At 54.4% G+C, this 27,888-nt stretch overlaps 3 protein-coding genes across 5 annotated transcripts in view; 1 reads left to right on the top strand and 2 right to left on the bottom strand.

Moving 5' to 3' along the window:
• SGSH (N-sulfoglucosamine sulfohydrolase) overlaps positions 1-27,888 on the top strand; it is a 291,535-nt gene that overhangs the window by 213,266 nt on the left and 50,381 nt on the right. The window lies entirely within an intron of this gene.
• On the bottom strand, positions 10,193-19,681 carry ENDOV (endonuclease V). 3 transcript variants are annotated; one of them, XM_057414252.1, is made up of 9 exons: positions 19,622-19,681; positions 19,041-19,212; positions 17,842-17,976; positions 17,680-17,719; positions 17,465-17,577; positions 17,301-17,369; positions 16,582-16,710; positions 11,404-11,480; positions 10,193-10,336 (listed from the first exon to the last, which is right to left on the bottom strand). In XM_057414252.1, the coding sequence occupies exons 1-9, from the start codon at positions 19,663-19,665 to the stop codon at positions 10,306-10,308; spliced, it is 810 nt and encodes a 269-aa protein (XP_057270235.1). In that variant the 5' UTR covers positions 19,666-19,681; the 3' UTR covers positions 10,193-10,305. The 3 variants fall into 3 exon arrangements, with proteins under 3 accessions (XP_057270235.1, XP_057270236.1, XP_057270234.1); XM_057414253.1 differs by having other exon boundaries at positions 10,193-10,333; XM_057414251.1 differs by lacking the exon at positions 10,193-10,336 and having other exon boundaries at positions 11,056-11,480.
• RNF213 (ring finger protein 213) overlaps positions 20,179-27,888 on the bottom strand; it is a 46,293-nt gene continuing 38,583 nt past the window's right edge. The window contains exons 53-67 of the mRNA XM_057414259.1: positions 27,644-27,678; positions 27,256-27,350; positions 26,337-26,496; positions 25,828-26,008; positions 25,037-25,131; positions 24,187-24,438; positions 23,744-23,876; positions 23,260-23,343; positions 22,712-22,892; positions 22,394-22,595; positions 22,177-22,254; positions 21,699-21,896; positions 20,859-20,948; positions 20,570-20,748; positions 20,179-20,332 (exon numbers count right to left, since the gene is read on the bottom strand). Coding sequence (XP_057270242.1) covers positions 20,179-20,332; positions 20,570-20,748; positions 20,859-20,948; positions 21,699-21,896; positions 22,177-22,254; positions 22,394-22,595; positions 22,712-22,892; positions 23,260-23,343; positions 23,744-23,876; positions 24,187-24,438; positions 25,037-25,131; positions 25,828-26,008; positions 26,337-26,496; positions 27,256-27,350; positions 27,644-27,678 — 2,117 coding nt within the window. The remainder of the gene's footprint in view (positions 20,333-20,569; positions 20,749-20,858; positions 20,949-21,698; positions 21,897-22,176; positions 22,255-22,393; positions 22,596-22,711; positions 22,893-23,259; positions 23,344-23,743; positions 23,877-24,186; positions 24,439-25,036; positions 25,132-25,827; positions 26,009-26,336; positions 26,497-27,255; positions 27,351-27,643; positions 27,679-27,888) is intronic.

Genomic DNA, 27,888 nt, shown 5'->3' with positions numbered 1-27,888 from the left:
CACCCCGACGCCCCTCTCCTTCAGCCAGTGCCTGCCACACTCATAAAGCCTCTTTTCCTCAGGAGGATTTGCTCCTGCCATTGCCCCAGGTCCTTTCCAGGGTGCCTCAAGCCACAGCCATCACAACGCAGCGAGGGCGGGAGGACGCTTCCAGGCAAGCTGCAGGTCTGGGGACCTGGTGTGTTGTCCTCTGCTGCCAGCCGCAGGCAGGGGCAGATTCACAGGCGCTGTGCACCCGAGGCAGGGGACAGTCACCAGCAGGAATCCTCCAGGAGCAAGAGGTAAAATGACAGATCCAGACTAGTTTAGGGCAGGTCACTGAGCGGCACCAGGGGCATGACCCAGGGCCCATCAGCCTCCTGCGGGCAGTTGGGTGCAGATGGGCTGCTGAGGGAGGATGAGGAGCAACGCAAAGCAGGAGTCAAACAGGGGCGCGATGCCAGAGGACACAGAATGGGTGCTGGAGACAATGGGGCAACCAAGAGATTCCCCTCCCCAACTCAGGGCCACCCCAGGTACCAACACAAAACCATGCTCCCAGGAGAGAGGGGACAGAACATCAGCTGGGGGCTGGTGCTGCGCTGCCATTTAAGTGGCAATAAAACATTACACTAACAGGCTTTTTCCTTTTTGTTATTCCTGGTGGGAGCTGGGAACATCCCTGTGATTGAAGCGGGGCCCTCTCACTCCCCGAGGTGGGCGCAGCAGAGTGGGATGTGGGTGAGCCGGAGCAGCCAAGTCTGCATCAAGAGGTGGATGCAAACAAACCTGCTCATCACCCCCAGGGCTGCAAAGAGACCCCTGGTCTGACCCCCCCCCCATGCCTGCAAGGATTGGGGCACAGCACCCCAGGGCTCCCCACACACACAGCAGCAGCCCTGCCGCAGCAATGCCAGCTCCAGTGGGAGGGAGATGAAGGAGATGAGCAGCACAAGCCCATCAATAGCACACACAACCCTGACACCTCGCCCTGCAGCCAGAAACCGCTGCTTTGGGCTGGAAGCCGTTTAGTGCACCAGCTCTGCCTCGGTGACACTGGTGACAGCCAGCCCAGTGTCCCCTGCAAGCGCAGGGGTGAGGGAGAGCGTTACCCACAGCAGTGCTGAGCGCACTTAATCCAGGAGGCTTTTAGAGCAGCGGAGCAGATGGAGACCCTGGGCTGTGCGAGGACAGGCCCCACCACTCGGGAGATGGCTCAGGAATATTGCTGGGGGCAAGGGAGAGTTCTTAAGGGTGAGATGGAGCCGGGATTTACAGCTCTGATCCGACTCCTCGCTGGCAACTCGCATGGAAGAGGAAGCACTGGAAGTGCTCTTGCAGGCATTCCGTGCCCCATTGTTCATCCTTCCCTCCCCACTCCTCAGACACAGGTCAGCTCCTGTTCAGGAGGGGAGAGGAGGTGAAGGGCCAAGGGAAACGTTAACCTGCTGGATTCTATAGCAAAACACCCACAGGAAGCAGAGGGACGTGTCCTGGGGCGGCCTCTCCCACATCCCTGCCCTGCACGGAAGGATCCGGAGGCACGGGGATCCCGAGGCTGCCTGCAAACAAAGCTGCCTGCGGCACCGGCTCCAGGAACACCCCAGAGCATCCTCGCTCTGCAGCGCAAAGGCGTGTTAGATTAATTAGCAGTGAGGGTATCTCTGCCTGGCCTGTGCCAGGAGCACACGGCTCCAGGTTAACCATGCGTGAGACACGGAGCGGGGAACCGGGCAGAGCCCCCAGGAGCAGCGAGGGGGGCTCAGCTCCCAGGGCTGTGACAGGCAATGGCAGGAACACACCTGCAGAAAACACTGTCCTTGTACCGCAAAAACTGGAGGTGATGGGGGGGAAGAGGGCGAACAAGAGGCTGAACGAGGGTGAAGGGACTGGAGCATCCTCCCCGGCGCTGCTCCTTCCCAGAACCAGCACCAGCACCATCCTCCCCGGCGCTGGGGAGCTCCGCAGTGCTGGGGGCTCAGCACCAGCTCCAACCTGCGCATGAACACCCCGAGCAGGGAGCACGGGGCTGAGGAGGGGGCTGCTCAACACCGGCCTGGGCTCCCCCCAGGGCACGGGAGGAGGAGCGCGGGAGCCAGGGCCGAGCACCGCGCTTCGGGGGCTGCGAGGATCTCCCAGGCTGCCGAGGGAAAGCATCGCCCCCTCCGCAGCGCCAGGAGCGGGAGCCCCGGCACCGGCTGGAAGCCAAGGCCCGCAGCCCCTTGCGGTCACAGGCGTGAGCCCCAAAGGCTGCTCCGGAGCCGCCACTGCCACAGCATCAGCTCCACGCTCCTCTGCGCGTCCCGGGCACCCTTCCCAGCGCAGCCAAGGAGGGGGCTTCCTCCAGCCCTTCCTCCCGCCGGGAATCCCAGCCAGACCCGGCCAGGGCAGCCCTGCAGCAGAGCCGGAGACGCCACTGCAGGCACAGCCCCTGCCCGAGCTGCGGCTCTGCTCTCGGGGGGGGGGGGTCCTGGGAACATCCCCCCGCCCCTCACATCGCTCTTGGCCGCTCGTGTCACAACCGCAGGACTGGGACCCCCCTTGGCTGCGGCAGACGCGGGTATCCCCTGCGAGCGGCGCCTTGCCCCTCTCCCATGGGGGTTTCCGGACCCCGCCGCTCCCTCTGACGAGGCGGCTCCCCAGGCAGGGCTGCCCTGGGCACCCCCAGCAGCGGGCAGACCCCAACCCCTACTTTCCGGGAGAGGGGCTGGAACCCCCCCTTCCCGCAGCCTTCGCAGCCTTTCCCCGGCTCCTCCTCCTGCGCCTTTCCCCGCCTTGCCAGAGCTGAGCCCGGTCCCTCCATCCCTGATGGATTACGGCAGAGCGGGGATCGCAGTGGGAGCCCAGACTCCACCAAGGAGTGGTGGATGCTCCTGCTCCCCTGGCTGGGGATCCCAGGAGGGATCCCAGCCCCATCCCAGGGGCGCAGAGGGGAATAGCAACTGGTTTCCCAGCGGAGGGTCTGCACGGAGCAAAAGGAAGAATGTATCTTCCAAAGCTGATTAAAAATAGATGCAGCATCGCACTAATTATGCTGGGTAATTAGCATTTGTTTTCTGCTTAGCACAAATCTGCAGGGAGCGAAGCTGGACCCCAGGTATCTCATTTGGACACAGGAGCTCATCCCATGGAGGAGGGATGAGCTGCAGCACTCCCAGCCCCGGCTGGCACAGGGACCCCCCCAGCACAGCCCAGGGTCCCCTGGTCCCCTCTCCCACACTTCGCTCCCTGTCAGCCCATCTGCACCCAGGCTGTGAGCAACAGATGACAAGATCCTCAGCGATGCTGGAAATTAGGTCAGCGATAGCCTGCAGCAGATTCCAACATGTATCATCCTGGCAGGGCTCCGATGGAGATGCCACGGGGCAGATGCACCCCCAGCCCTGCTGCAGAGAGGGATGCAAAGGCCTGGACCACCCCTGCAGCGCTTCCTGCTGTGCTCTCCCTCCCCACATCACCCATGCGTTGTTGCCATGAGTACACGAGCTCAGTGGAGGCACCCAGGGTTGGAGCCCCCAGCACAGCCCCGCTGGCTCCCACCCAGCCCTTGCACTGGTGCTGAGCAGCCAGATCCCCTGGGATCAGCCAGGGCTGCCCCCAGCAGCAGCGGAGCTCACTGGAGCCAGAGATGCCCACAGCCCCTTACATTGTACTTGGCCGCCCTGGGTGCAAATCCACATCCCTGACCATCCCTTAGCCACAGAGCCATTGTACAGCAGACATTCAGGACCCTTCCCAAAGGCTGGAATGGGGGCACCATCCCTTACATGCTCCCAGCTGCAGCTCTGCCCTCCTTCACCCAACTGCTTGTGCCATTTAGGGAGCAACTTTTGCCTCCCCAGCTGCTTCCGTTGCTCCAGCCACACGCTCCAATTGGAGTTTAGCAAATCCCAGGGAATGAAGGAGAACAGCAGCAGCTTCTCCCGCACCTGACCACAGAGCACCCAGCCCTGGGCTACGGAGTGCGACCCTGCTCAGTGGGAAGGCTGGGAGAGGCTGTGATGCCACCATCCTCAAGGGACTGGGGTTGGGATTTCCCTGGCCCTGCTGCTGCCCCACTCCCGTGGTACCCGCAATGGGGTCAGTCACAGCGACAAACCAGATTAATTGGGCACCCGTTTACTGCAAACAAAGAGAAACCGGTGACATTTACCGAGCAAACTAATTGATATCCAAGTAATTTGTTGGAGCAACCTCGTGCTGTGCCAGCTGCACCTCCCACCCCCCCAGTCCTACTCATCACAAACAAGGTCTGTGTGTTAATCGGAGCGCTTTAATCACATTGCTGCCCACCCCGGTCTTGAGCAAGTTACACGGATACACATTTATCACAGCCTTCCAGGTCCTAAACGCTCTCTTAAGGGCTCGTTTGGTATTTTATTAGTGGGCAATAACGCTCGTGGTGAAGACGATGGATGCTCCTCTTTCCAGGGATGACACGGGGGCAGAGCCCCGCATCTCTCCCTTTTCATCTCCCTCCTATGGCTGTCATCACAGGCAGCAGCCCCCCCTCCAGACACGCCACTGGCCTCGTTAATCACATCCTTCTCCTTTAGCAGACAAACGGGAGCTGTTTCCACACAGGAGGAACGGCTCCAGCCGGGAGCTGCTGGTGCTGCACCAGGACAGAGCCCCTGCATCCCCCAGGACCTCCCCTGCAACCCCAGAGCTCAATAAATACAACATTAACAGATCGATCAATGAGTGCAGGAGCTCAGGAGCACCAGCAGTGCAGTGGGAACAGCTGGGGCTGCAGGCAGAGGCACACCGAGCCCAGGATCGGGTCCAAGGGAAGCCAGAAAAAACACGTTCCTAAGGAAACATTCTGCATCGAGCCCTGGAGTCGGGAACAGAACCAGGAATTAATTACAGGCTGATTTGACGGCCTCTATGTTGTGTGTTCAGAGCTGATCCAGCCTGAGACAGGGATGGAGACACGGGGGGAAGCCAGCACATGCAGGGATCTGTGGAGCATCCGTGTGCCCACCTTTGGCTTCACCACCCATCCTCATCCTCCTCCAGTGGCAGCACTGCAGGAGGTGCTCACTGCTGGGTCTGCTCAGCTCTTTGCCCCTGCAGTAAAACAACCGGTGGCCCCAGAGATGGAGCAGGCACCTTAACACTGCCCCCAGCCCCTCCTGTGCTCTCGTGTGGGTCCATGATGACCTGTTCAAGCACAGCTTCACCTCTGCCCACCGAGGCCCACATCAACCAGTTCTCCTCCAGGCAGGCAGATGCTGTTATCCTGGGTCTAGAGGAGTGGGTACCACAAAGGAATTGGGTCTTTACTCCCATCACTCTCCCCACAGCCTTCTCCTCCCCAGTGACCTCTCAGGATGCTCCAGCACAGCCCAAACCTCCCCAAGATGCCCGTGCACGCACTGCGGATCTGCTGCCTATTCCTGGGCTGAGCCTGTACAGGCTGCTCCATCACCCTCATGACCCAGCTCATAATGAGCACATCTGCCATTAATTTGGGTGTCAAGAGAAATTCCACTCATTTGCTTTTAATTAATATGGCCATAAAATAAAGCCGGGGCCTTGCAGGAGGTGTCTGCACCAATGTCAGAGGACAACCAGAGCCCAGCAAACGGAAGAGCAGTTGGGTTGGAGAAGAGGAGATGGTTATAGGATGAAAGAGAGGGAATTGGGGGGGGGGGGGGGGGGGGTGAGGAGGGAAATCCCAGCAAAAGCACTTCTGGCCTCAGCATTGAGTGTCCCAAAATACAAACCTTGAGTCACCAGAGCTCAGCCCTCACAACACAAACTGCACCCGCAGCATCCAGCCTACCACAGACACGGAGGAGGGGATTCACCACGCACCTGTGACTGAGTTATCTCCCTCAGGAGCCAGAGGGAGCAGACTTGCACCCTAAAGCCTTGTCTCTGCCTTCTCAAGGGACCCCAGGTAAGCAGTTCACGTGCAGAGATCTTCCTTCCCGATCCCTGCATCCACAACGCACGTGGAGGAAGCAGATCCGGAGCAGAACACATCACTCATCTGGACGGGCACAAATCTTCCATCTCCCTTCCCATCCCCAGAGGACGAATGAACCTGCGAAACCAGCGCCCGCAGGAGCTCTCGGGACCAGCTGAGGAGCTCCCATTGAAGCAGTCCCGGGTTCAGAAGGGGAACGGGCTCGGGTTTGACCGGATTCCCCGTGGGGGACACCGGGGCCGGGCCCGCCCGCAGGCCCCGCACGTCCGAGCATTGCCAAGACCGGGCGGCTCCAGGCGTTCCCTCCCCGCACATCCCCTCGCAGCAGCGCGCTCCAGGCGGGGCAGGACGCGGCCCGGCGCCGGCAGGAATCGCGCTGCGGAGCGGCCCTGGTGCCGCGGGGAGCGCAGCCGGGAGCCAGGAAACCCAAACCCCGGTGGCACAGAGCGAGCGGGAGCACGGGGATGGCCCAGCCCGGCCCAGCCCCGCTGCCAGCAGCCGCTGGGCCAGGAGGGTTTAACCAAAGGCAGCCAGCACCAACCCGGCCCCCAGGCACTGTTTCACCGTAGTGAGACGCTAAAGAACCACCCCAACAGCGTTCTCCTTGCAGAGCCCCCACCGCAGCCACAAGAGGATTCAGTCTCCTTCCTCAATCTCCCCCTTCGGTTTCACTCCATTCTATTGCTTCTTCCCATCGATATCCCAGATGTTTACACTGCTGTTGTTATCCCACAGCTCCAACCCAATGCCCCATTCACCAGCAGCACTGAGGAGCTCCCAAGCCATGAGACCTGCTCAGAGACTCCTGAGCAGCCATAGAGAAAAGCATCCTTGGCAATAAGGAAAGGCAAAGCTTTACAACACGGCAGCACTGAGTTGTTGGGAACCAGAGAATGAATACACCCAGAAAAGCTCATTTCCAGCAAACAGAGGGTTAAAGGAAGAGATGTGCATGGGCTTACTTGGGAAGGACGCTGGAGCTCTAGTCCCGGAGTTTCTATTAGAGGAGGTTTCATGCATTACAAAGCGATTTTCCCTTCCCTCCTTCATAAGCCAATTAGATAAAGACCAAGTTAATCCCTTATTGTGTTCAGAGAGCCACAAGTAGACACCAAACACAGAGATTAGGCCCTTGTTCAACCCCTGCCCAGCCTGGCAGCCAGGAGCAGGGTGAGTCCTGAGCCCAGCGGAACAGAGCCTGGGCCTGGGGGGGGGTGCAAGGTTCCCCCCATCACAGCAACCCCCATCCTGCACCCGAACCCCTCACGGGTGACTTCAATCTCAGGGGGTTCCCTGCATTCAGAATGAGACCAGTGCAGGGACACAGCAGCTCTCCTGCAGGACTGCACAAGCCTCCCAGGTACCAAAGAGGGAAGAGGCAAACCCCAGCTGCAGAGCCAGAACAGTGAGACCCCCACGTCCTGACTGAGAACCTGGGTTTGACACGGCCCAGCTCGCCCCTTTTGCTGCCTGGCCCCCAGTGACCAGCCCTGCCCAACCTGCTCGGGGCAAACCCCGACCAGAAGCACTCACTCACCGATGCGTTAGAGCCGCAGGCACTCACCCGCTCCAACAGCGGAGCCAGCTCAGAGGGACCAAACCCCACACGCTGAGGAGCCTCCTCCTCCAGCAGAGCATCCCCAGAGCACGGCCCCATCAGCCCCCTGCTCGGGCACAGCTGACCCCAGGGAGGTGCTCAGCACCCTAAGGTCAATCTGCAGCAGGAGTGGTGTGAGTTTGGGAGGAGCCTGGGCCGGTGCTGGCTGCTCCCTGGGCCAGCAAAGCCTGGACCAAGGTAAGCAGCAAACCCAGGTGGATTTCTCCGGTGCTCTGCCCATGAGAGTGAAGAAACAGGAGTCCCCTGCCCACAGGTGCCTTCTGGGCCACAATCTGTGCAGGCTCCAGCAGCCCCTGTGATGTTTCTGCTTCATGGTGGGGTGGGAATGAGAAATGGATGAACTGGTTGGTGCTGCCAGTGGTCCCAGGCTCCTGGGAGGAGCTGGGAAAGGCCCCACACCAGTAAGCACTCACTGGTTCATCCCCCTGCTCTCAGCAGTGTGGGGGGGTCTGCAGGGCTCACCCCAATCCATCAACTTTGGCAGAAAGGGAATGGAGAGCTGGAGCCCCTCAGTGTGTGCTGAGGCGGGGGGCACAGGAGGTGCTTTCAGAGGGTGCTGGGCTCCCACCCAGCAGAGCTCCACGTGCAGACACCCATGCACAGCAAACCCTTCCTCCTTAAGCCAGACCGAGCTTCCCCTCGCAGGGAGAGTGGCCAGAGCTGCTCAGTACAAGAGTAATTCTCCTCCCTGACAAGGGCATCCCGGCTGCAGCAGCTCCTTCTCCCATTCCTCCAGGTGTGGGTCATTGCCAGCATCCCCTCCACATCCCACCTGGGCCGGGATGCAGCATCTGGACCTCTCCCAGAGCATTCCCTTCTTTCACTGCTTCCTCACGCTGGCAGGCAGCACAGTTGCCTTTTAGGAGGCTCCGTCTCCAACCTGCTCCCTCGGGATGGGAGACACGGCTGTGCCAGAGGAGGTGCTGCCTCCACATCCCCTTCCCTGCCACCCCCCTCCTACACCCCTCCAGCAGTGGCCAGGCTGCCCCTCTGATCCCCCCACATCACTGGGATCAAGGAGCTTCCACTGCAGCATTTCCTTCCTTCCCACTCTCTGCCCACCCACAGACCAACCTCCTGCATGAAAAGGGCTTTGAGGCTTCCCAGGAGGTATGGGGCTGCCCCCGGGGCCTGGGAACTGCAGCTGCCGCTGGCTTTGTGTTTCAGAGCACATCCCTCAGGAGGGGTTTCTGGGAAGCACCGGGGCAGCACCTTCAGCATCCCCAGGGACCGGCCCGGAGCTCCCCGTACAGCCCCTGGGGGAGCTTCCTTGGTGCTTCCTCCCTCTGTGCCACCTGCATTCCGGGGTGTAGCACTGAAGGAGGAACCAGCTGAGGTTCTGGCTGAGCAGATGCTGCACAGGCACATGAAAGGGGCCAAAGTCCTCACACCCACCACAGCACCGAGACCGAGCAGTGAGAGAAGAGCAACAGAAGCTGCAAGAGAAATTTATGCAAAGTGAAGCACTTGGCAGCATCTAAACCAGCCCCAGGAGCCCTGACCCCCAGCACCCCCCTCCTGTCCTGGGAAAACTGCTCTCTTGCTCCTCAGCCTGGAATCTTACGCAGCTGTGGCTTTTTACATCAACATGCCAGAGTTTTGGCTCCTGTCTCTGCTCCTGCTGTTCTTCAGGACCAGTCAGGAACAACCTGCCAAATAGAACCAGGAACCCCAAGCAGGAACACTTGAGCTGCGCAGACTGGAGGAGCCTCATTGCATTGATTCAGGGATAGAAGCTGTTTGCTCAGTGCTCTGCTGCTACAGCAAAGCTTCACAAATGGCTTAACTGGTGGGTGCTGGTGTATGCTGGGCAGTGAAAACCACACACAAGTGCTCCTGGTCCACTCCAACTGCAGAACCTCTGGCCTGGGACTGCCTGCGCTGACTGACTGGTGTATGGGAAGGACCCTCCTCCCCATCCTCCTTGGTGGGAAATTCTCCTCTCTCCTGAGATGCTGTTTCTTCAGGAAGAGCTGGTCTGCACCAAGTGCTCTGCCTCAGCCCTGCAGAGGGTGACAGCAACACCGGGTACCACAGTGCCCCTCCAGCTGAGCCGTGCAATGCAGAGCACGTTCCTACCACCACTGGAGCACCGTGTCCCCAGCACAGACATCACCCAGACACAGCCACCGAGCGTGGTGGCCGCTGTGTGGCACAGGGCACGCAGGAGGCACTGGCACCAGGGACAGGAGCTCTCCTGTACCAGAGCTCAGACCTCACAGCTCTCCCAGCAGCCTCTTGGCTCCGTTTCTCTGCATGAGTCACTCGCCCACCTCAAAGCCGGCGTCCTCGGCCCGTCTGTCGGGACCAGCCGGAGCTTCTGTTCCCCGGAGACGTGCAGAGGGAATAACGTGAGCACAGGGGTGGAAGCTGCTCCAGAATGATGAGAAGGGAAGTGTCTGTACCACAGAGGGGTGGTGGGAGCCAAAGGCCAGCGCTGGAGTTGGTTTAGAACTCTGTTAAGTGCCTCAGCATCTCTTTGTAAGTCACCTCCTGGCATTTCCCCAGTACTCAAGCCAGTTGTTGCAAACTTACAAGGGTATTTACTTACACAAATATTTTTACAATGCTTAAAAATAAACCCTGAGAAATATATTCTAAACATTATCCTTCAACAGAAGCTGGTGCCTGCCCCATTGAACCATGCGCCATGTCCTGACTGACATGGCCTTGCACTGCTCTCCCCTGGGATGGCATTTGACAGACCCACAGTCTTGGTGGAGGAGAGGATCCAGTGAAGAGCAGTCCTGCATTTTCTTCTGGCATCATCCTAATCATCCAGTCCAGCCTCCTTTTCTCTGCTAGCAACAAACAAGGAAGACAAGGAAGGGTCAGAAAAGAAAGTAGAAAGCAAGAAGACCCCATCACTAAGTCACTTGGTGAATAAGGGGCTCACATTCACAGGTTTTGAGACACATGGCCATAAATGGGATGAGTTTAGTTTTGCTGTTGCACAGACCTCCAAACCAGCTAAGCCTTTGTGTGCGCTGCGGCACCTGCCACGGCAGGAAGGTGTTAGAGACAAAGCTCCAGCACAAACCGGGGATGCCCAGCCTGGCTCTGCACAGGGCTACCCCATGGCCTGGCCATGCTGTGCAACTGCTATGAGTAGTAGAGCAGAGAAAGCCTCTTCTTTCACCTCTGCCTGCATGACCCAAAGAATAATGGAGCTGAGCAGAGCACAGTGAGTTGCACCATCCGGCTGTCCTACGGAATCTGTCAGAGCTGCCCCAGTCAGTGTAAGTAATCACTCACTACTGCCACCACAACCTTCACTGCTCCTGGTCCATCAGGACCCCCAGAGCACGGCAGGCTCTGGGTCTTGACATGCTTCATTCATCCCCGAGCAGCTCTTGAGGGAGGGCTCTCTGGTGCCTGGTACTGGTGTAGGTCTGAACCCAACAGCGCTCTTGTGAATGGTGCTGAGGAGGCAGCGTAGCCACAACACAAAGGAGCTCCTATACACCTCAATGGACTTGCTACGGATATACACTAATCAGAGCAGCCACTGGCCCACGTTATGTAAGGGGGGGGGGGGGGCCGGGGCTGGCCCTCCCCTGCTCTCCGGGGGCAGAAGCCAGCTCCCCACAGGGTATTTCTGTCCCCTCGTGTCACACCTGTAGGCGTTGGTGCTTATTGCAGGCACCGGAAACGCACCAAATCCCCAACGACCTTCCCCAGCCTGGGACACGGCACCCAGCAGAGAGGTGTGCGAGGAACCATCACCAGAAATCACCCTCCGTGGAGGCAGCAAACGTCCTGATGTCACTTGAGCTCACCTTGTTACCCAGCCTGTCCCTTTAATGCCATTACTGAAGATCATTACATGAGCAGATCCCTTTGGGGAGGCAGCTGCCCACACACCCACCTCAGCGCCCCAGAAGACACGACCTCCAGCGGTGAACACAGCTGCTTCCGAATGTACTCCCTCGATCTAATGTCAGCCTGGAATTAAGGAGGAAAAGGAGTGAAAATGGATTGATCAGCCTGCTCAGGGCCTCCCCTTTCCCATCTCAGAATGCCCCTGCACACCCCATCACAAATAGCTCTTGTATGACTGTGGTGTGAAGAGGAACCTGCATGTTTCTTTCCTTGTTTGGTTTCTGTGCCTCAGTGCAAGCTGCTTGGGAGAATGGAGACTTAAAATGAAGAAACAGAGGGTGCTGGACCAAAAGCCATACTGCAGTTACGGTCCATTTCAGAAGCAGAAATGACATCTGCTGAACCCTTGCTGTCTGCTCCTTTACTCCTCGCTGGAGTCCCAGGGTGGGTGAGACATCAGGCTCAGACAGTTGCCACCAGCAGCTGTCTAAGGTCTGCTCCACCGTGACCCACCCCAATCACAGCAGGAGGAACAGCCAAAGCAGGACCCAGCCTGGACTTCCCCAGCAAATCAGCTGCTGCTGAGTGCCATCAGCCTCGCCCAAGGGTCCCTCTGGGACCCAGAGGATGAGCTAGCACAGGCTTCCAGCATGCACTGCAACGCAGCGAGCCTTCATGCTGTACCTGAACTGCTGCCCTCTCTGATGAACCCTGGCAGCAGAGCCAGACTGGAGGAGACCTGGGAGTCTGAGACTGGTCCAGTGCTTTCATCCTTTGAACTGACCCAAATGACCCTTCCACACGTAAGCACCTCCAAGTGCAATGCAGGGAAACATAATGAGCAGCAAAGCTCCTTCACAGGCCTTCCCCAGCAACAGCTCATCAATGTCTGATGAGAGACGGAACAGAGGGCAGGGTAAGTCTTCCTTCCCTCAAGAGGAGACATTCCAGAAAGTAAACCAGCTCTCCCACTGAACGCACAGAAGCTGCCCTACCACCCTCACTCCATCAAGGGATCACATGCTCTGATCACTTGGGAGTACAGCAGTCCAGAAGGCGAGTTCTCAAGAGGACATGGGATGAAGAGAGAGAAGCTGGCATCGCCCATTCATGTACTCATCCTTTCCTTCCTCTGTTCCAGCAGTTGTGCTGTGCAGCAACAGATGGAGGAAGCTCACCACTCGTCTGCTGCATCTCCTGTTCCTAGGCAAAGCTTGGCTCATCCTGCCTGTGCACTCGAGGGGCTGGCACTGCATGGGGATTGTGCAGCTAAAGCAGGTAAAACACCCACTGGAAACCAACAGAGACAAGACACAAGCACATCCCTGGCAGCAGCTGCAAGGCAGGAGACTGACACACCTTTCACACTGTCGTACTCAGGAGTCCAAAGGCAAAGCTGCCAAGGAAGACAACGGGAGCAGTTTACATGCAGGCCATACCTGTGCTCTGGGCTCTGTTTTCCCATACCAGAATCAAAAGGAATAATGTTGAGACCCTACCAAATTGATGTTTACTGCCCTCCCTGTTGAAACTGAGCTTGGAGCCATCACCAAACCTCATCAAAACCATCCTTACACGGGTCCAGCTCCTCCCTTCCTCTTCCAACATGCTCTCCTGTGACTCCTGAGCTCACCAGGAAAACGAGATGGCTGTGTCTTAGCACTCTGTGTCTCAGCAGCAAGGCAGAGTGGGGCAAAGACAGCACCAACAGAAATCCCAAGAGCTGGAAGAAAGTGCTGCTGGAGATTTACAGCATGTTCTTACTCCCAGAAGTGTTACCATGCAGCTTTCCAGTGCTGCACCATGCTAGCAGAGCACTCCAAGATGCTCACGAGCACGTGGATCCTGGGCTCTGGAGGACTTTGGGAATTGGCAGGTGATTTTTACATTCCCTCAAAGGTTTCTGTCTTTTTTAGAAACTTCCTTTCTCAAAACCACTGCTGCTCTGTGGCATTTAGAACCGCTGCTGTACCCCTCCTCAGAGGCAGAGTGTCTCTCTCCACTTAAAAAGCAGTATGTGACCTTTCCAGCTGGGAAAGCTTCAGAGCACACCATGATCATGCTAATGAAGGGGGTTAATGCATCCCCCAGTGGCAGTGAAGCATTTGCTACTCCCACCCCTGTGCTACTTATGAAGAGCTTTTCCCCCCCTCCAGAAGCTCCCCAGCACGGCTCCATCAGGCCTCTGGGGTGGTGGCTCTGTGGGCTCAGGGCTGGAAACACTCATCCACCACTGTTTAACCATCTGCAAGCCTGAGAATGAAACACAGTTACATAAGGGATGGTTTGTTTGGGAGATTTTTTTTTTCCCTTCTCTCTATAATTGGACAGTTTCATAACTGAACTGACAAATAACTTTGATCACTCTTCAGGATAAGAGATTACGTGATGTATTTTATAACAGGGAAGGAGGTTGTTCAATAAAGCCCCTACTGGGCGACCAAGGTAGCAAGAGTCACATCTACAAACCACTTTTCTAGGGAAGAAAACCCTACCACGTTGCGCTGGTCACATAAGCCAGTGCCTGATTAGGTAGCAAGTTACTGGCCAGTCCTCACTCCTAACACAGTGCTGAGGCACAGCTTAACCCAGCGATTAACCAGGAGGCTCATCAATAAGATGGATAACTGTCCAGAAATAATCCTCACAGGCTGTTTCTATTTTCAGAAGGAACTAGTCCTAGCATTAGGGTCTGGAACTGTTGCTTTGCCTGTTTTGTGAGGGGCAGCGGTGATCCCTGTGCACACAGCAAGCTGGGTGGGGGTACAACTGAAGAGAGTTGGAGTTTCAGGGCATCAGCTACTGATTTCCCTGCTGGGCAGCAGGAGTTCTTCATGCAAAGAGGAATGATGGCTCATTCCTTGGTTCTCCTAAGGGCATGTGTTTGATATTTCACATGAAGTGCCATACCCACAGCTCCAGGCAGGCTCCTGCCCTCCCTGGTGGGCTGGAGCAACCAGGCTGTCCCACCAGCCCCATTCTGAGCCAGTAGAGGCAAGGTGCCAGCTGGAGCTAAAAGGATCATCAAGTGAGCTGGAGGCTGCTGTGCAGCCAGCCAGGAACCTGGAGCAGGGAGAGCCAGAGTCAGACCCAGTGCAATCCTCTCAGCTGGAGAGTGTTAAAAGCTGCTGTTGCCCTGCTGTGTGTAGTGATCCTGGCTCTGAGCAGGCCGGGAGCGTGGGCAAGCACTGGAGAGGGCCTCTGACCTCTGCCAGAAGCAGGCAAGGGCAGTTGCTCTCTGGAGGGCTCTGTATGGCTCCATTGCCACTCGGTTTGAGTGCTTTGCTTATTGTCCTGGGATGACAGCTCCTGCCTACCTCAGTCCCTGTCTGGCTGTCTCCATATGACCAACTCTCTACAGAAGAACCTCAACATCTCACAAGAGATCACCCCCATGCAAGCAAAATTCTCCCAGATTGGCCTGGTACTTCCACATGGAGTAAGGACTAAGTGGGAGGTAAATACTGACTGCTTTCTCAGAGAGATCACTTCTCTCACCTTTGGCAGTATGGCCACAGTGTGGGCTGAATGCAAATCAAACCACTTCTGATCACTGCCTGGAGGCTGTTGCATGCACAATACACCCTGAACAGATGGGTCAGCCATACCTCTAGGAAAGCAGGTCTGAGCTCCCACAAGAGCTTCCTAGCACTACATGTGCTGCAGCATACAAGCTATAAGCCCAGCCCTCAAGAAGGTATGGGCAGCACAGCTCTGTTAAGAACATACTTCCAGGACTACCAGAACTTACAAGCTAAGAGCTGCTGATTCAGAAGTCTTTCACGAGTGAGAAAGCCATAAGCACCCTCACCCATCAGGTCTGCAAGCTTGCGCTGGGGACACACCACAGCAAAAGGCCAAGGCAGGATCCCCCACAGCCATCCACTTCCTAAGTCCAGCTTGAGGTGCTCCAGAGCTGAGGCTTCCAGCACTACTCTGTGTCAAGATCTGTGAGTTACCACACAGAGGAACTGCAACAGGGAGAAGTCCCATTTTAAGTGCCCTTTTCTCCTGCCATCCCTCTACCTCTACAGTAAACACACTCCCTTCTGGATTTTTAATCTCTGTAAGGAAAGTGACAATTCATTCCATCACTCCAAATCAAGATTGCAGCTAGAGGACTGGGAGAGTCTCAGAACACAGACAAATCCTAGATAGCTGGAAATGAAATGAGGGTGATGAAAAGCTTCAAGACACCTTTTTGTTTCCAAAGGGAATGCCTTTCCCCTTCCCTCTGAGCATGCCGCTTTGCAGAGCTGGCTCAGAGCTGGCTCAGAGCTCTGCAGAGGCATCTGTCCCTTGCTGGAGGAGATTACATAAGAAAATCTCTCAGCCTACTCCCGTCTGGCAGGTAGTGGTTTATGGGATTAGAAACCCCCGTTCTGGTATGGACACTTCAAGGTTTGTTTTGCTCTGAGGTGTTAGATTTGTGTCTGGTTTATAACTACAGACTCAAGGCTCTGTTTTGAGAAAACATGTTCTGCAGCACCAACGAGAAGCTCCAGTGTGCAGACTGCGTAACAGCCCCAGCAGCATCACCTTAGCATGGCTCTGAGGAGCTGCAGAGCAAAGGTGGCCACACACCTGACAAGTGCGGTGCTGCAGCAACGTGAACAGTGTGTTCCAGGGCAACAGCACCACCACGGACATTCCAACAGGCCCTGCTCTGGCCTGCCTGAGCCACTAACAGCGGGGTGACCCTGCAAGAAGGGAAGCACTCGCCAGGCTGAAGTCCCAGAGGCTTTACACTTCCACAGATCCTTTCCTCAAACCCTGCTGTGATTTAATTAGTCTGAAGCTGAGTCTTGGTGATAGCTGCGGCTCACTGATGGTGATCCAGTGCTGTCACCTACAGGCTGGCTGCTGCCCCAGAGCCTCCAGTTCCTTGTGGAGTGTAGTAGCAGGGAAAAGCCCAGAGAAGCAACCCCACAGTCTGTGCTAGGCTCAGAGTGCCCAGGAAAACTGCATTTCCAGCATGTGTATTAACATCAGCATCACAGCAGTTGCCTGCAGAAAGGAACCAAGAGATCAGTCAGGCTGGGTCTGCAGTAAGGGCTGGATGTGCTTGGGGGCACTGCGTCACCACAGCAGTCTGGGAGAACAGGTTAGAACAGAGGGTGCCAGCTGCAGAGGCCCTTACACATCGTGACAGGCTCGGCACCCACAGCCCCTCCACCGCTCGCTCTTCTGCTCCAGGCTGCTCCTCAGCTCCCTGCTCCCGTACCTGGCGGATGGGCTCCGGGATGCGGTACCGGCAGCAGGACTGGACCAGGCGCACAGCTGTCCCCAGGCACACCCTGTGCCCCACCGAGACGTAAAGCGGCCTAGAGCTGTTGTTGCAGCTACGCAGGACCTGTGCATCCAGAAACAAGAAAGATCAAATACTTAAGCAGCTTATTTTAACAGCGAGAGTGGCAGTTGAATTACAAGCCAGTTGCCAAATACAGAGCCACCATCCCACCTTCTGAAGGCAACTCCCAGCTTTCTTGAACCTCTTCTGTTAGCCCTTTTGGCCTGCTGTAGCCCTTTCCCAGATGCCTCACGCTGCTCTGGGAACAGAGCTGCTAATGCAAACTGTGCTGAAATCCCACCAGACACAGGCAGTTTCTTACACCTGCCTGTTTCCTGCACAGAGCTCTCCTGAGGCAGATACTCCCATACTGCACCTTGGTGAGAACTGGCACCTCTCCCTGACCGCAGTTCATGAACAGGGGTGCTGGAGCACAGCACCTCAGACACTGCAGCCATGGATGTGAATACATCCATGGTCTCAACTGTCAACTCTGCAAGCAGCTGAGCTCGCAGAAAGAGGGAAGCAGGGGTGGCAGTAACCTGTTCACACTGAGACAGTGCCACTGTAGAGACAACACCCTCCTGTGCTCCCAGCTACACAAAGCTGGAAGACTTGATGGCCAAGCAAATAGGAAATTCCACACTGCTTACCATGCCCAGCAGCCTCCCCGAAGCGCCTGTCAGTGGGAATGTATCTCCTTCCCTCTGCAGGGAACGGATCTAGGGATGAACACACACAAACTCAGCTGGTCAGGAAGTGCTTGTATGCTGCTGTCCCAGTTCTTTGGGGAAATAAATTCCCAGCCTGGCCTCACCTGCTCTCTGTGCAGCTCATCCTTGGCTAAGCCATCCACCTGCAGGAGGTTCTTGGCCACTCCAATGCATGGTAGATCTGTCAGGACTCCGAGGTGACAAGCCACACCAAACCCTGCCAACAACGAGTCACTGTAACCGCAGGATGCCAGAGAACTGGAATCTCAAGCAGCAGCACAGGGACCCTGCAGAGCGGGGCTCTCCAGTGAAGTCCTACCTCTGGGATGGAGCAGGCCATTCCCATCTACAAGAAGTACCTGAAAAGGCCAGAACAGAAATGTTATTTCCTGTGCACTGAGCACCACTCTGTCAAGCAAACTGGTCCCGTGAGGAAGAAGACTCTCTCCATCTCAGCTCAGGACAGAGAAATGTGCCACACCTGAGGCTTGAGCTTGGGCTCCTCCTGCTGAAGCCTCTGAACAGCTTCCACCAGGAAAGGGACCTCCCGGAAGGCCAAGAATCCTGCCACGTACGGGGCACTCACAGCCACCATCCGGCAATCCTCGTACAGCACCTGGGAGCAGAGCAGAGCCAGTGACCACCAGGACTTTGTGGTCTGTTCCTGGCTGCTTCAGAGGCCTCTCCTCTGGTTTACATCCCATCTGTTTTAAAATACACAGCTTCTGAGTCTCTCCCCCAGAGCTGAGGCCATTGGGTTGTGTCAGCCTCTCAGTGACAGAAGGGGTGGACAATGGACCGCTGAGAGGAGGGCTGGACATCACCGTACCCTGCTTGAGAGCAGAGTCCTTGGGAAAACATTAGGGCAGCTCTTTAAACTGACAGAGGGGGGAGCTCAAAGTTCACCCGCTCAGAGCATCATCAAAGGGTATCTGGCTCCATGCAGGGCAAGCCCAAAGCATCCCTGTCAGCCCAGACAACACCCACAAGTGTGCAGGGCAAGGCAAGAAGCAAGGCAGGATTTGAACTTCAGTTCATAAACCTCCCAGTGGCCAGCATCAAACTTTATTTCCATCTTGTTAGAGGTTTTATAGTTAAAGATAACTTTTATATCACATTGAAAGCTGGGAAAGAAACCAAAAATCTTTATTAATTCAAGTAAAATGACTGTGGGGTGTGGGCCTGATGGTGGTTTTGAAAGGCTTTTACATGTTACATCCCATATTATTAGCTGATTCCCAGCAAGAACTCAGAACCAAGACAGCCGCAGTTTGAGTGCTACACGTGCTTTAATTCCCTCTCTTGATCAGCACTGAATAACAGTGGTCCTTTCCATCTCCTTCTGAGTAGTGGCTGAGGCCGATTCTTTCCAGCACACACTTAAATCAGTTAAAGTCTTCTGTGCTGACCATGGAGCCCATCTCATGATGTCACTAAGCCAAGCAATAGCTAACCTGAACGCATGCCAAAGCTCTCTCCCCATCTTGTACGTTCCCGGTAGTCCTACAACCCTCGTGCAGTCAGGAGCAGCTGACACCCCACCCTGCCAAGCTTACCCAGCAGCACAGAGTGCTCTGGGCTGGAAGGGACCTTCAGCAGATGATGGCCTTTGTGTAGGTTTGCTATAACCGCCCTCCCGCTGTTCCACACCCGGACACAAGCCTTCGGAGCCAGGGTTACCTCAAGAGCCGGGTAGCTGAGCACGACCAGGGAAGCGCAGGCGCTGCTCTCATCTCCTTTGATGTAAGACAAGTCCACGCCTCCCACCCGCTCCAGCCCCGGGAAGCTGGAATCTTTCTGCCACTGCTCCGTGTCCTCCTCGACCACGCTGGCTCTCAGCCGGGCCTGCTCCCTGAGAACCAGCACCCAGCCGCCGTGACCGGGTGCCTCTCCCCCGGCTCCCGGCCCTGCCCATCCGGCTCCAAGGCTGTGCCCCAAGGCCGGCAGACGCAGGGGGAGCCCCCAGGCCCCAGCTCTGAGGCAGAGCTCAAGGGGCCGCAGGGTCTGTGGGGACAGGGGAGGCCCTGCGCTTTCTCCTCAAGGGAGGAGCTGCCCACGGCAACACCCCGCATGAGGGGCAGGGCTGAGCGGGGCAGGGGGTGAAGGCATCCTGGGCCTGGCCGGGGAAGGGGACCCCAGCCCGGTACCGCGGGGCAGCGGACAGGGGCCCCGCCGCGGAACGAGGTGGCGCACGGCTGCCATGGCCACCACCCCCCCCGTTCCTCCCCCCGCGCATGCGCAGGCCGCGCCGTTGCCGTTACCGTTCCCAACGGCGGAGCGCAGCGGGCGGTGGCGCCGCCGCCATGGCGCACACCGGAAGCCCGCGTCACCGCCCGCGTCACCGGAGCGCGGCCGGGAAGAACGGGAGGAGCCGCGGGAGAGAAAAGGCGCTTTATTGGGAAACAGCGCCGGGGCCGCAGGCAGCGCAGCGCCGGGGCCAGGCGGGGTTAAGGCAGCGAAGAGGCAGGCTGGGCCCGTGGTGCCGCGTGGTTCCGGTGCAGCCGCACGAGAGCGAGGGGACAGGGGAAAGGAGAGTGCAAAACTCAGCCCCATCCCCGGGGAAGGGCGCGCTGCGGGAGTCCCTCACCTGCAGCAGGCCGGGGGGGATGCCTCAAGAAGGTTCCATTCCCAGATGCAGCCTTTGTGTTCCTGCAGCCCCCCCCCCCCCGCTCTCTGCCCCAGCCCAGGGGTGCAGAAGTTAGCAAAGAAGCCGAAGCCCAAACCCCCGGAGCGCAGGCAGGGGAGGGCACCAGCACCGTGTGTGTGCGGCAGTGGCAGTGCCTGGGCCCGTCGGTCCGAGGCCGTGCTGCTGCCCGGCCTAGTGCTCCCTGCGCTCCCGTTTGAAGACAGCAGCCGCTTTCCAGGTAGCGGTAACCTGAGAGAGAAAAATCTCATCCGGGAAGAGCTCCTCCAGCTCTGTGGCTAACTCGGAGCGTTTTGCATCAAGATAAGGCAGGAGCGATTCCTTCAGGCTGGAAAACAGAGCAGAAGTAGTGTTAATAAATGGTGTATAGAAAACTGCAAGTGCCACATGGCAGTAGCGTTGTTTTAACCTGAGCACAGCTGCAGGTCACAACCAAGCAGTCATTTGCCAACACAGGGAACCATTTCCATCATTTGCCAAGGGAACCATTTCCATCACGTGCATTTTTAGAGCCAGAGCAGCCTAAGTTAACAACTGTGGTGTGTTTGGGCTACACAGCTCTTACCTCCAGTTGGGTCTGAATTTATCCACAGCGTGGATGTGTCTCAGCTGCAAGACTATCATTTCATGGAGTTCCTGCAGGAAGGTTTCCAGCCTTGAGTTTACAAGGAAGGTGGTGAGGAGCTTGGAGGTCTCTGGAGTGAGCTCGGCTTTGTAGACATCATTGATGTCCACAAAAGGGTCCTAAAAATGCAGTTAGGGAATAAAACCAAACCGAACACACACATTTGAGCAACTTCCGTTGGAGGAGAGGGAAAAGCTGATGAGACAGTTACGTTATGAGGGTACCTTACCCTTTTGAGGCGCAGAAGCTGCTCAGATTTGCGGGTAGAGAGAAGCCGCCACAGGGCTATGTTGTGCTTTAGGTGGCATTGTCTGAGGGCCTGAAAGAGAAAACACATCTATGGAGTGACCCTGGGTGTAAAGGATGTATTTAGGAACCTGGCCACACCCTGCCATGCCCATGCAGCCGAGCACAAGGCAGAGGGAGGGAGTTCACTGAGCCCTTTTCACCCAGGTCTGCAATAGGCTTCTCTCCCTCTTCCCCATTTTGCCTTCAATAATCCATCTTTCTGGCATCATGAAAGGGAGTGGGAAAGTGATTGGGCCCTGTCACACGTACTTGTCATAACATGGTGCCTTTGGCCCTTATCAGTCAAGGGCCTCTTCACACATCATTAGTGGATAAAACCTTGCCCTGTCACCACTTCTGAGAGGTAAAGGGATATTTTCAATCCTGCTCAGCAGCAGCAAACCAGTGTCACTGAAAGCTGACTCATAATTGAGAGTTCTCCCTTTTCTCAGGTTTAGCACTGCAACTAATTATGCTGACACTCAACTGAGAATTCTCCTTCCTGGTGCTGACAGAAGAACTTGGATCTGCAGAGAAGTCTGACCTTCTGCACATCCTGCACCTGACCCTTCTGTAGGGTTCTGCAAGAACCTGCTGAGCACCACAAACTATTAGATGCTCCCACTGGTTGCAGGGGAAGTGAAAATTGTTTCCTCCCTGATGTTGAATACAGTGGAGAGGGAATTCTATCACCTTTTCAAGCTGAACTTGTGCTGGGCTTGGAGATCAGACTGCCTGGATTTTATCCCATAATAATAAGAGCTTTGCTCTCAGGACTCACCTGCAGTACGTGAGGGTTTGTCTGGTCACCCATGTGCAGAACTTTCTCGATGTAGTCTGTCAAAAGCATTTCTCGATGCTCTCCAGCCATGGCCAGGAATCCCAGGGTAATTTCGGTGACAGACAGAGCATCACAGACATCACTGTAAGACTGTAGTTCTCCACTGATCATGTTCATCACAGAACTGGGGAGAGCACTCTGAAAACCATGAAGTCAAAGCAGTTGCCAGCATTAGTTTGGAGGCAATCCTTATTTACTGCTCAAGTTGCTAAAGCCATGGAAGATGGCAGAGGCCCTGATTTAGGAAACTGACAGTGCTTAAGTGTATCCCTTTCTTTCTTAAATCCTGACTGACAGAGGGCACCCGTTCAAGGCATGGTGAGAGATTAGTGGACCAGCCTTCAGAGGACAAACCTGACATTTCTTGGGACATCAGGGATCATGTGCTTGCCCCGTTTCCTCCAGTGCAGAAACCCACCTGATCCACCTTATTCCTGACATCATTGAAGAGCTGTTCGTAATTCCGATCATGTCTGTACACGAGGGTGGGTATTCCCTGTCAGGAGAGAAACCCACAGCTGTAAAGCTTTGCTTGTCCCATTACAGCGCATGCCCAGCTGCAGCAAACACTGCAGGGCTCCAGCAGCAGCTGAGAAGTTGTCTGCAGGAAGCATAGCTAAGCTGCCTTGTCCTACCGTTAGGGTGATGAGTGGTTTCCCCTGCAGGAATTTGCTGATGACTTGCTGCTGGATCTTCTCCAAATCAAAGTCCTGCAACGTCTCCCCTCCCTTCTCCATGCTGTACTGGCAGTTGGACAGGATCAGAGGAATCAGGTCTTTCTCAGCCTCATAACTGATCAAGTGCAGGTCAGCCACTTCTGAAGGACTGATCAAGTACCTGCAGAAGAGAAAACAGCCTCCATTTAGAGCAAGAAGCCTTTATGAAGCAGGAAAAGCTGGTTGTGCTGTAGCAGGTAATACAACAGAGCCCCCCAAAAATGCCTAGCAACATACCTATCATCTTGCTTGATGTGCTTGTTCACCAAGTAGATGAAGTCATTGTGCAGACTAATGAGGTAACTGGTTAACGCTGTGGAGCAGAGGCCCAGTCCCCGTCGACGTGGCAGAAGGACCTCAAACTTGCTGTCCAGGGTCAGGTCAGCCTTACAGTAGCCTTCAGGAAGCTTAATTTCCCCTGAAATAAAAGGCAGAGAAGACTGCTTGAGGTGACCCAGAGCCAGCCCACGATGAGCAAGCCTCTCCTGAGCTGACCCATGTCAGGAGAAAGTACAGAACTTGAGCAGAGCAGTGCTCTTTCCCTTATAGATAAGCACGAAAGGGAACAAGTTCAGGCGAGACTTTCGCAGAAGGGAAACAAATTCTTCCCTCTGCACCCAGATCTTCCCAAACCTTTAATGGGCAGGGTCAGTTCTGAGCATATGTCTCAACATCTTTGATAGAAGGAACTTGAACTGGTGAAGAGCAGAGGAGCACTGTTAAACAGCTGGGAAGCCCTTGTTCCTATCGCCCTCAAAACAATGCTGGGAAAGAAGAGGACTCACCATTGGTGTCCAGTGAGCTTCTCAGCTTGTTCCAGACAGACAGAAACACATTCACTCTCCTCTGTAACAGTTCCCTCATCACATCTGAGGAGTAACAGAAAGATGTGCTTAAGTACAACTGAAGGAGTTACCACAAACCATCTGCATGCTGCTCATAATGGAAGGACATCTCTTCCACCTTTAGGCAGGCCCTACTCTAGGACAGAGCTTAAAAAGTTAAGTAAACGCACTGCTGCATTGAGGGATTTATCTTGCCTATCTGAGCTGAGTCCCCTCTGTCCCTTGTGCACAATCTTCCTGTGCTTAATTGTCTTTAAAGTCACCTGATGACTTTTCCAAGTTTAACTCCAGGGTTAAGGTCTCCATAAGAAAGGAAAATGAGGGCTTAAGATTGCAGCTCAAGAGAACTTTCCACCTTCATTTTCAACTGGACTATCCGGTGCTTTTTGTTTCCCCAGTTAGAGTTTTTTCAGAGTCTTCTCACCTGAGAGGGGTTCGTTGAGGAAGTCTCTGATGGAGCCATGTTTGACATCGGCGGTGTTCTGAAATCGCCTCACCAACTCTCTCTGCAGAGCCAGAATCTCTGGTAAGAACTTCACCAGCCTCAGTTCTGTTTCCTGGAAGAGGAAAGGGGGCCTGTGAGGAAGCTTGTTCCCAGATGAACCAGGTTTGAATACTTCCCATGGAATTACTTTTGAAATATTTGTAATGAAAACTATTTTACATGTGCAGTACTCGAGATTAAAGTTATGAGAATAGAGACTGTATAATCAAGTGGTGCCTTAGTCCTGGGTAACTGGCTGTAGGGACAACCAGCCTGAGCAGGGTTGGACCTGACAACCTCCAGAGGTCCCCTCCAGCCACAACCAGTCTGGTTCTGTGAACTGATCTCTGACCATTGCAGCCTCATCCCTGTGTCGCACCCACCTTCTGCAGGAACTTCCAAAGGAGAGGGACACTGTCCTTGGCATTCTTCTGCTGGACTACATGGCCCAGGTTCTCCACTGAAATCCTCTTCCGGCAGCTCCACATCTTGGAGTGATGTATGTGACTGTCCCTTGGCAGCTGGGACAGGAAAGTGGCTGGGTCACCATACACGATTTTCACTACTGGATTGGAACAAATCCTCTCGTCCTTTTGTATTTGTCTGTTTAGCTTCAGAAGTTTTTTGTCCAAATCCTGCATTAAAAAACCCAACCAAAGAACGAGATCAGAGCTGGCAGTGTCCTGCCACACAGAACCGCCAGAGTCTGTTTCCCTAAGAGCTTGATGACCAATTGACACAAGTATGTCAGAACAGAAGATGAGCTCCCAGGGATCATATGTAAAACATACTGCAAGACAGCATAATAAATGATAATAAAATAAATATTATACAATTAATATTAAAAATAAATATAATAATAACTAAATGATAATAATAAAATAATAATAACGTTATTTTTTGTTCTCCAGCTCATCCAGCTCACAGGGTTTCCATTCTTGAGATGGTGTATATAAGGGAACAAAAAGCAGACAGGATACATTTGGGGCAACCGTGTGCTCACCTGGACAAGTACTTTCAACAGCTCTAGTCTCAGATACTCATTTCCACAAGTAAAATAAAGTTGGCTGACACTCACAAATGAAAGCTAACCTGCAGCTGTGTCACAGATGGCTTGGCTTTAGGAATAGCTGGGTGAAAAGTCTATAGCACAGATACTGTAGCCAGTCAGATTTCCAGTAAGTGGCTTTTGAACTGCACAGCTACTCAAGTTTGATACAGAAGATTTCTCACCTCCAATTCAGGAATAATAATTGTTTTTGCAACAATTTTTTCCCATGTGTTTCTCTTCTCCTTGGTGGAGAGCACATCATCAAACTGAACTGGCCCTGCAACAGGAATATTTAGTCTCTTACAACTGCAACATTTTAGTTTAAAGAAAGCACACATTCTCTAAGCTTTCAGATGTGACATCCTTGCAAGTTAGCATCATGAACCCACGAGCAATTATGGAGGTCCTATGACCTAACTATCTTGGTCTAACTGGATAGTGTCACCCAAAACAGCCCACAGTGATCTCAGGTTTTCAGCAGCTTCAGTCCAGTCCTTCCTTTGAAGGACAGGGACATTTACACCAGTCATTCATAATCCCAGAAAGGTTGAACAAGTTGTCCAAGGTCAGACCATGATCAACGACAGACCAAGGAGCAGAGCTCAGAATACGGATTCAGCTGGCACACACTCAAAATATGGCTATTGCATATAAATCCCTGTATGACACAATGAGTCAATGACTGAGTTGAGTAGCACCTCTGCTGGTGAGCTGAAAGCTCTGTCAACACAACATGAGGTTATTTATGCAGTAATTCCTTTCCAGAATTATGCACCAAACCTTGCAAGCCCCACGTACTCCACTGAAGAAGTGAACAGCCAAAAATTCTTCACTCCCTACGCTGAGAAACAAGCCTCACATTTCTGGATCTTCCTCATCAGTTCAGCTACTGTCTGTTGGCAAAGCAGCCAGACGACTGCTGCCCTTCGAGTGCTGACACAGCCTGCAGCTGTCATATGGCAGGTATCCTTACACTGGCCTGGGTGCTGATGGGGGTCCTTGAGAAAGCTGCTGAGGACAAGGTGAAAGATGTTGATAGTCTCATCCACACTCTTCCCCAGGATCTTTGTCAGCTGTGCCAGGTCCTCCTGAATGTGCTGCTGCAGGAAACTCACAGAGTTGTGCACTGGTGGCTTGATAATGTTCTGTAGTGACTGAAGAGCCAGAAAAGGCAAGAATGAGCATCACCGATAACATCCAGTTCAAGCACAAGCCATGCAGAACTACAGTGCCATCAGAGAGGCAACTCTGTCCCATACAGTTCCTACCACTTGAATAGAGGCAGGGTGCGTATATGCATTTCCATGCATGGAAGTGCATGAAGGAACCAAAATCACTGCAGGGCAAGGAGGGAAGTGAATCTGGGGTCTTGCATCTTGAAAGACTGCCCCAGTTACTTGGCAATACGATGAAAGGGACTTGCACCGTTCAAAGGTTTCATTTCATTTTATGTAGCTACTTGGTACTATGATGGGAAGGTACCTGAGGATCTTTGGTGGCTCCCAGGAACATTGCCAGATGTGTGAGCAAGCGTGTCAGAACAAAGACAAGTGGGGACATGCCCCGGTCAGACACTCCTTTTGTTTTTCTGTCTTTTACATCTCCAAGCACGTGGCCAGTCCGAGTTCTGTCTTCCTGACTCCTGTTGGAAAGTGTATGTACAGGGTTTTTTGCCTCGACAAAGCAAACATGAGATGTCTTTTATACCCAGCAACGTCTGTTTGACCGGTAGCATCTCTGAATGCCACAAAAGCTGCCAGTTGAAAGCGCTACAGGGGAATGAGGACTTGCAGTAAGTTTTGTACAGAAACAAGGTGATTTATTTGGTTTTGCTGGCTCATTACTCTTGCTTGGACATCTCTTCCTAAAGTTTTACATGAAAGAGGCAACATCCAGCCCTGCAGGGCAAGATTGGGCAACTCCACATTAGGTAGATAAGAAACCACTGCTGCTAGAATTCGTAACTTCAGCATTCTTACACAAGGGCTGTGCATGGTTCCCCAGAGAATCGAGGAGCAGGGAGCACAAGCCATAGTTACTGGAGCTCTGGAAGGACTTCCTCAGTCACGCTGATCCACTTCAGAAAAGGTTGCCCATTACTATATGCTGGTGTAGAACCACAAACTGTATTGGCCTGGACAAGCAGGGAGATGGAAAACTCTGAACCAGCAGCTTGACAAGATCTTATGTTAAGGCAGTTTCTGCAAGGTCAGAGTTACACCAGCACTCCTAGCAGCTGAGCCTCTTCCCCCTCAGAAGCCAATGTCTGAGCTAATGGGGGAATCCCATGTGCCACCTTCCAGAGAGCAGCATGAAGTGGTCGGTACCTTTTGCCTTGTAAGCATGAGAGGCAAGTACTGCATCACTTAGCACTGAAAAGGGAAAGGAATCAAAAGCATACCGGAATTCCTGGAAGCCCTGCAGCGGTTTGTGCGCTACCCCTCCAACTCTGACCCCGCAGTCCACACAACGGCTGGTTTCCATGGGGAGCCCACACTGGCAAAAAGCAAAAGAAGAACACTCAATTCCAGGGCAGGAGCCCCTCTCCAGCACAGACAGAGAACACATACAGGGCACAGGACCTGTGCCTCTCCCGTTTCCTGGAGCTATGGTATAAGCTGTGTTAGAGCTATTGTAAATTTTACAATGGCAAAATAATCAATACTACAGAGTTTAGCAAATGAACCACTGTGCAACAGAACATTAAGCATTAAACCCATAAATAAACTCATTTATTGTTGTAAATGATGCCTGCTTAAACCCCACACCCCCCAGTCCCAAATTCTTACCTCTCCTATAGCGCAAGGGTGGCCATTTGGACATACTATCAAGAGAAAGAAACAGGACAGTATTGTAAGACAGACGCTTATAAAGCCCCCATTACCCCCTTTTGTAGAGACCATCATTTTGGAGCAATAAAGCTGCTTCAAGATCTAACCAAAAGCACTGACTGTTCCAAAGCTCTGAGGAGTGACAGGGCTCCCATAGGAACACAAGGCATTTTTCAGCGCTTCTCCTTGAAAAGCAAGGAATG

The sequence above is a fragment of the Pezoporus wallicus genome, unplaced genomic scaffold (assembly GCF_028554395.1).
Source record: "Pezoporus wallicus isolate ANWC-B61680 ecotype Strahan unplaced genomic scaffold, APGP_CSIRO_Pwel_v1 contig_11546, whole genome shotgun sequence".
NCBI lineage: Eukaryota > Metazoa > Chordata > Aves > Psittaciformes > Psittacidae > Pezoporus > Pezoporus wallicus.
This window is presented reverse-complemented; position numbering and strand designations above follow the sequence as displayed.

Bases quoted from the DNA above. Each gene is read 5' to 3' on its own strand.
- ENDOV (XM_057414251.1), bottom strand. From the start codon at position 19,665: ATGGCGGCGGCGCCACCGCCCGCTGCGCTCCGCCGTTGGGAACG. The intron at 17,720-17,841 runs GTGTGGCACATT...TGGCCTTTTCAG, and splicing joins AGCCCAAGCTCAAGCCTCAG to GTACTTCTTGTAGATGGGAA. The intron at 17,370-17,464 runs GTGAGGCCAGGC...GTTCATCCCTAG, and splicing joins ATGAGCTGCACAGAGAGCAG to ATCCGTTCCCTGCAGAGGGA.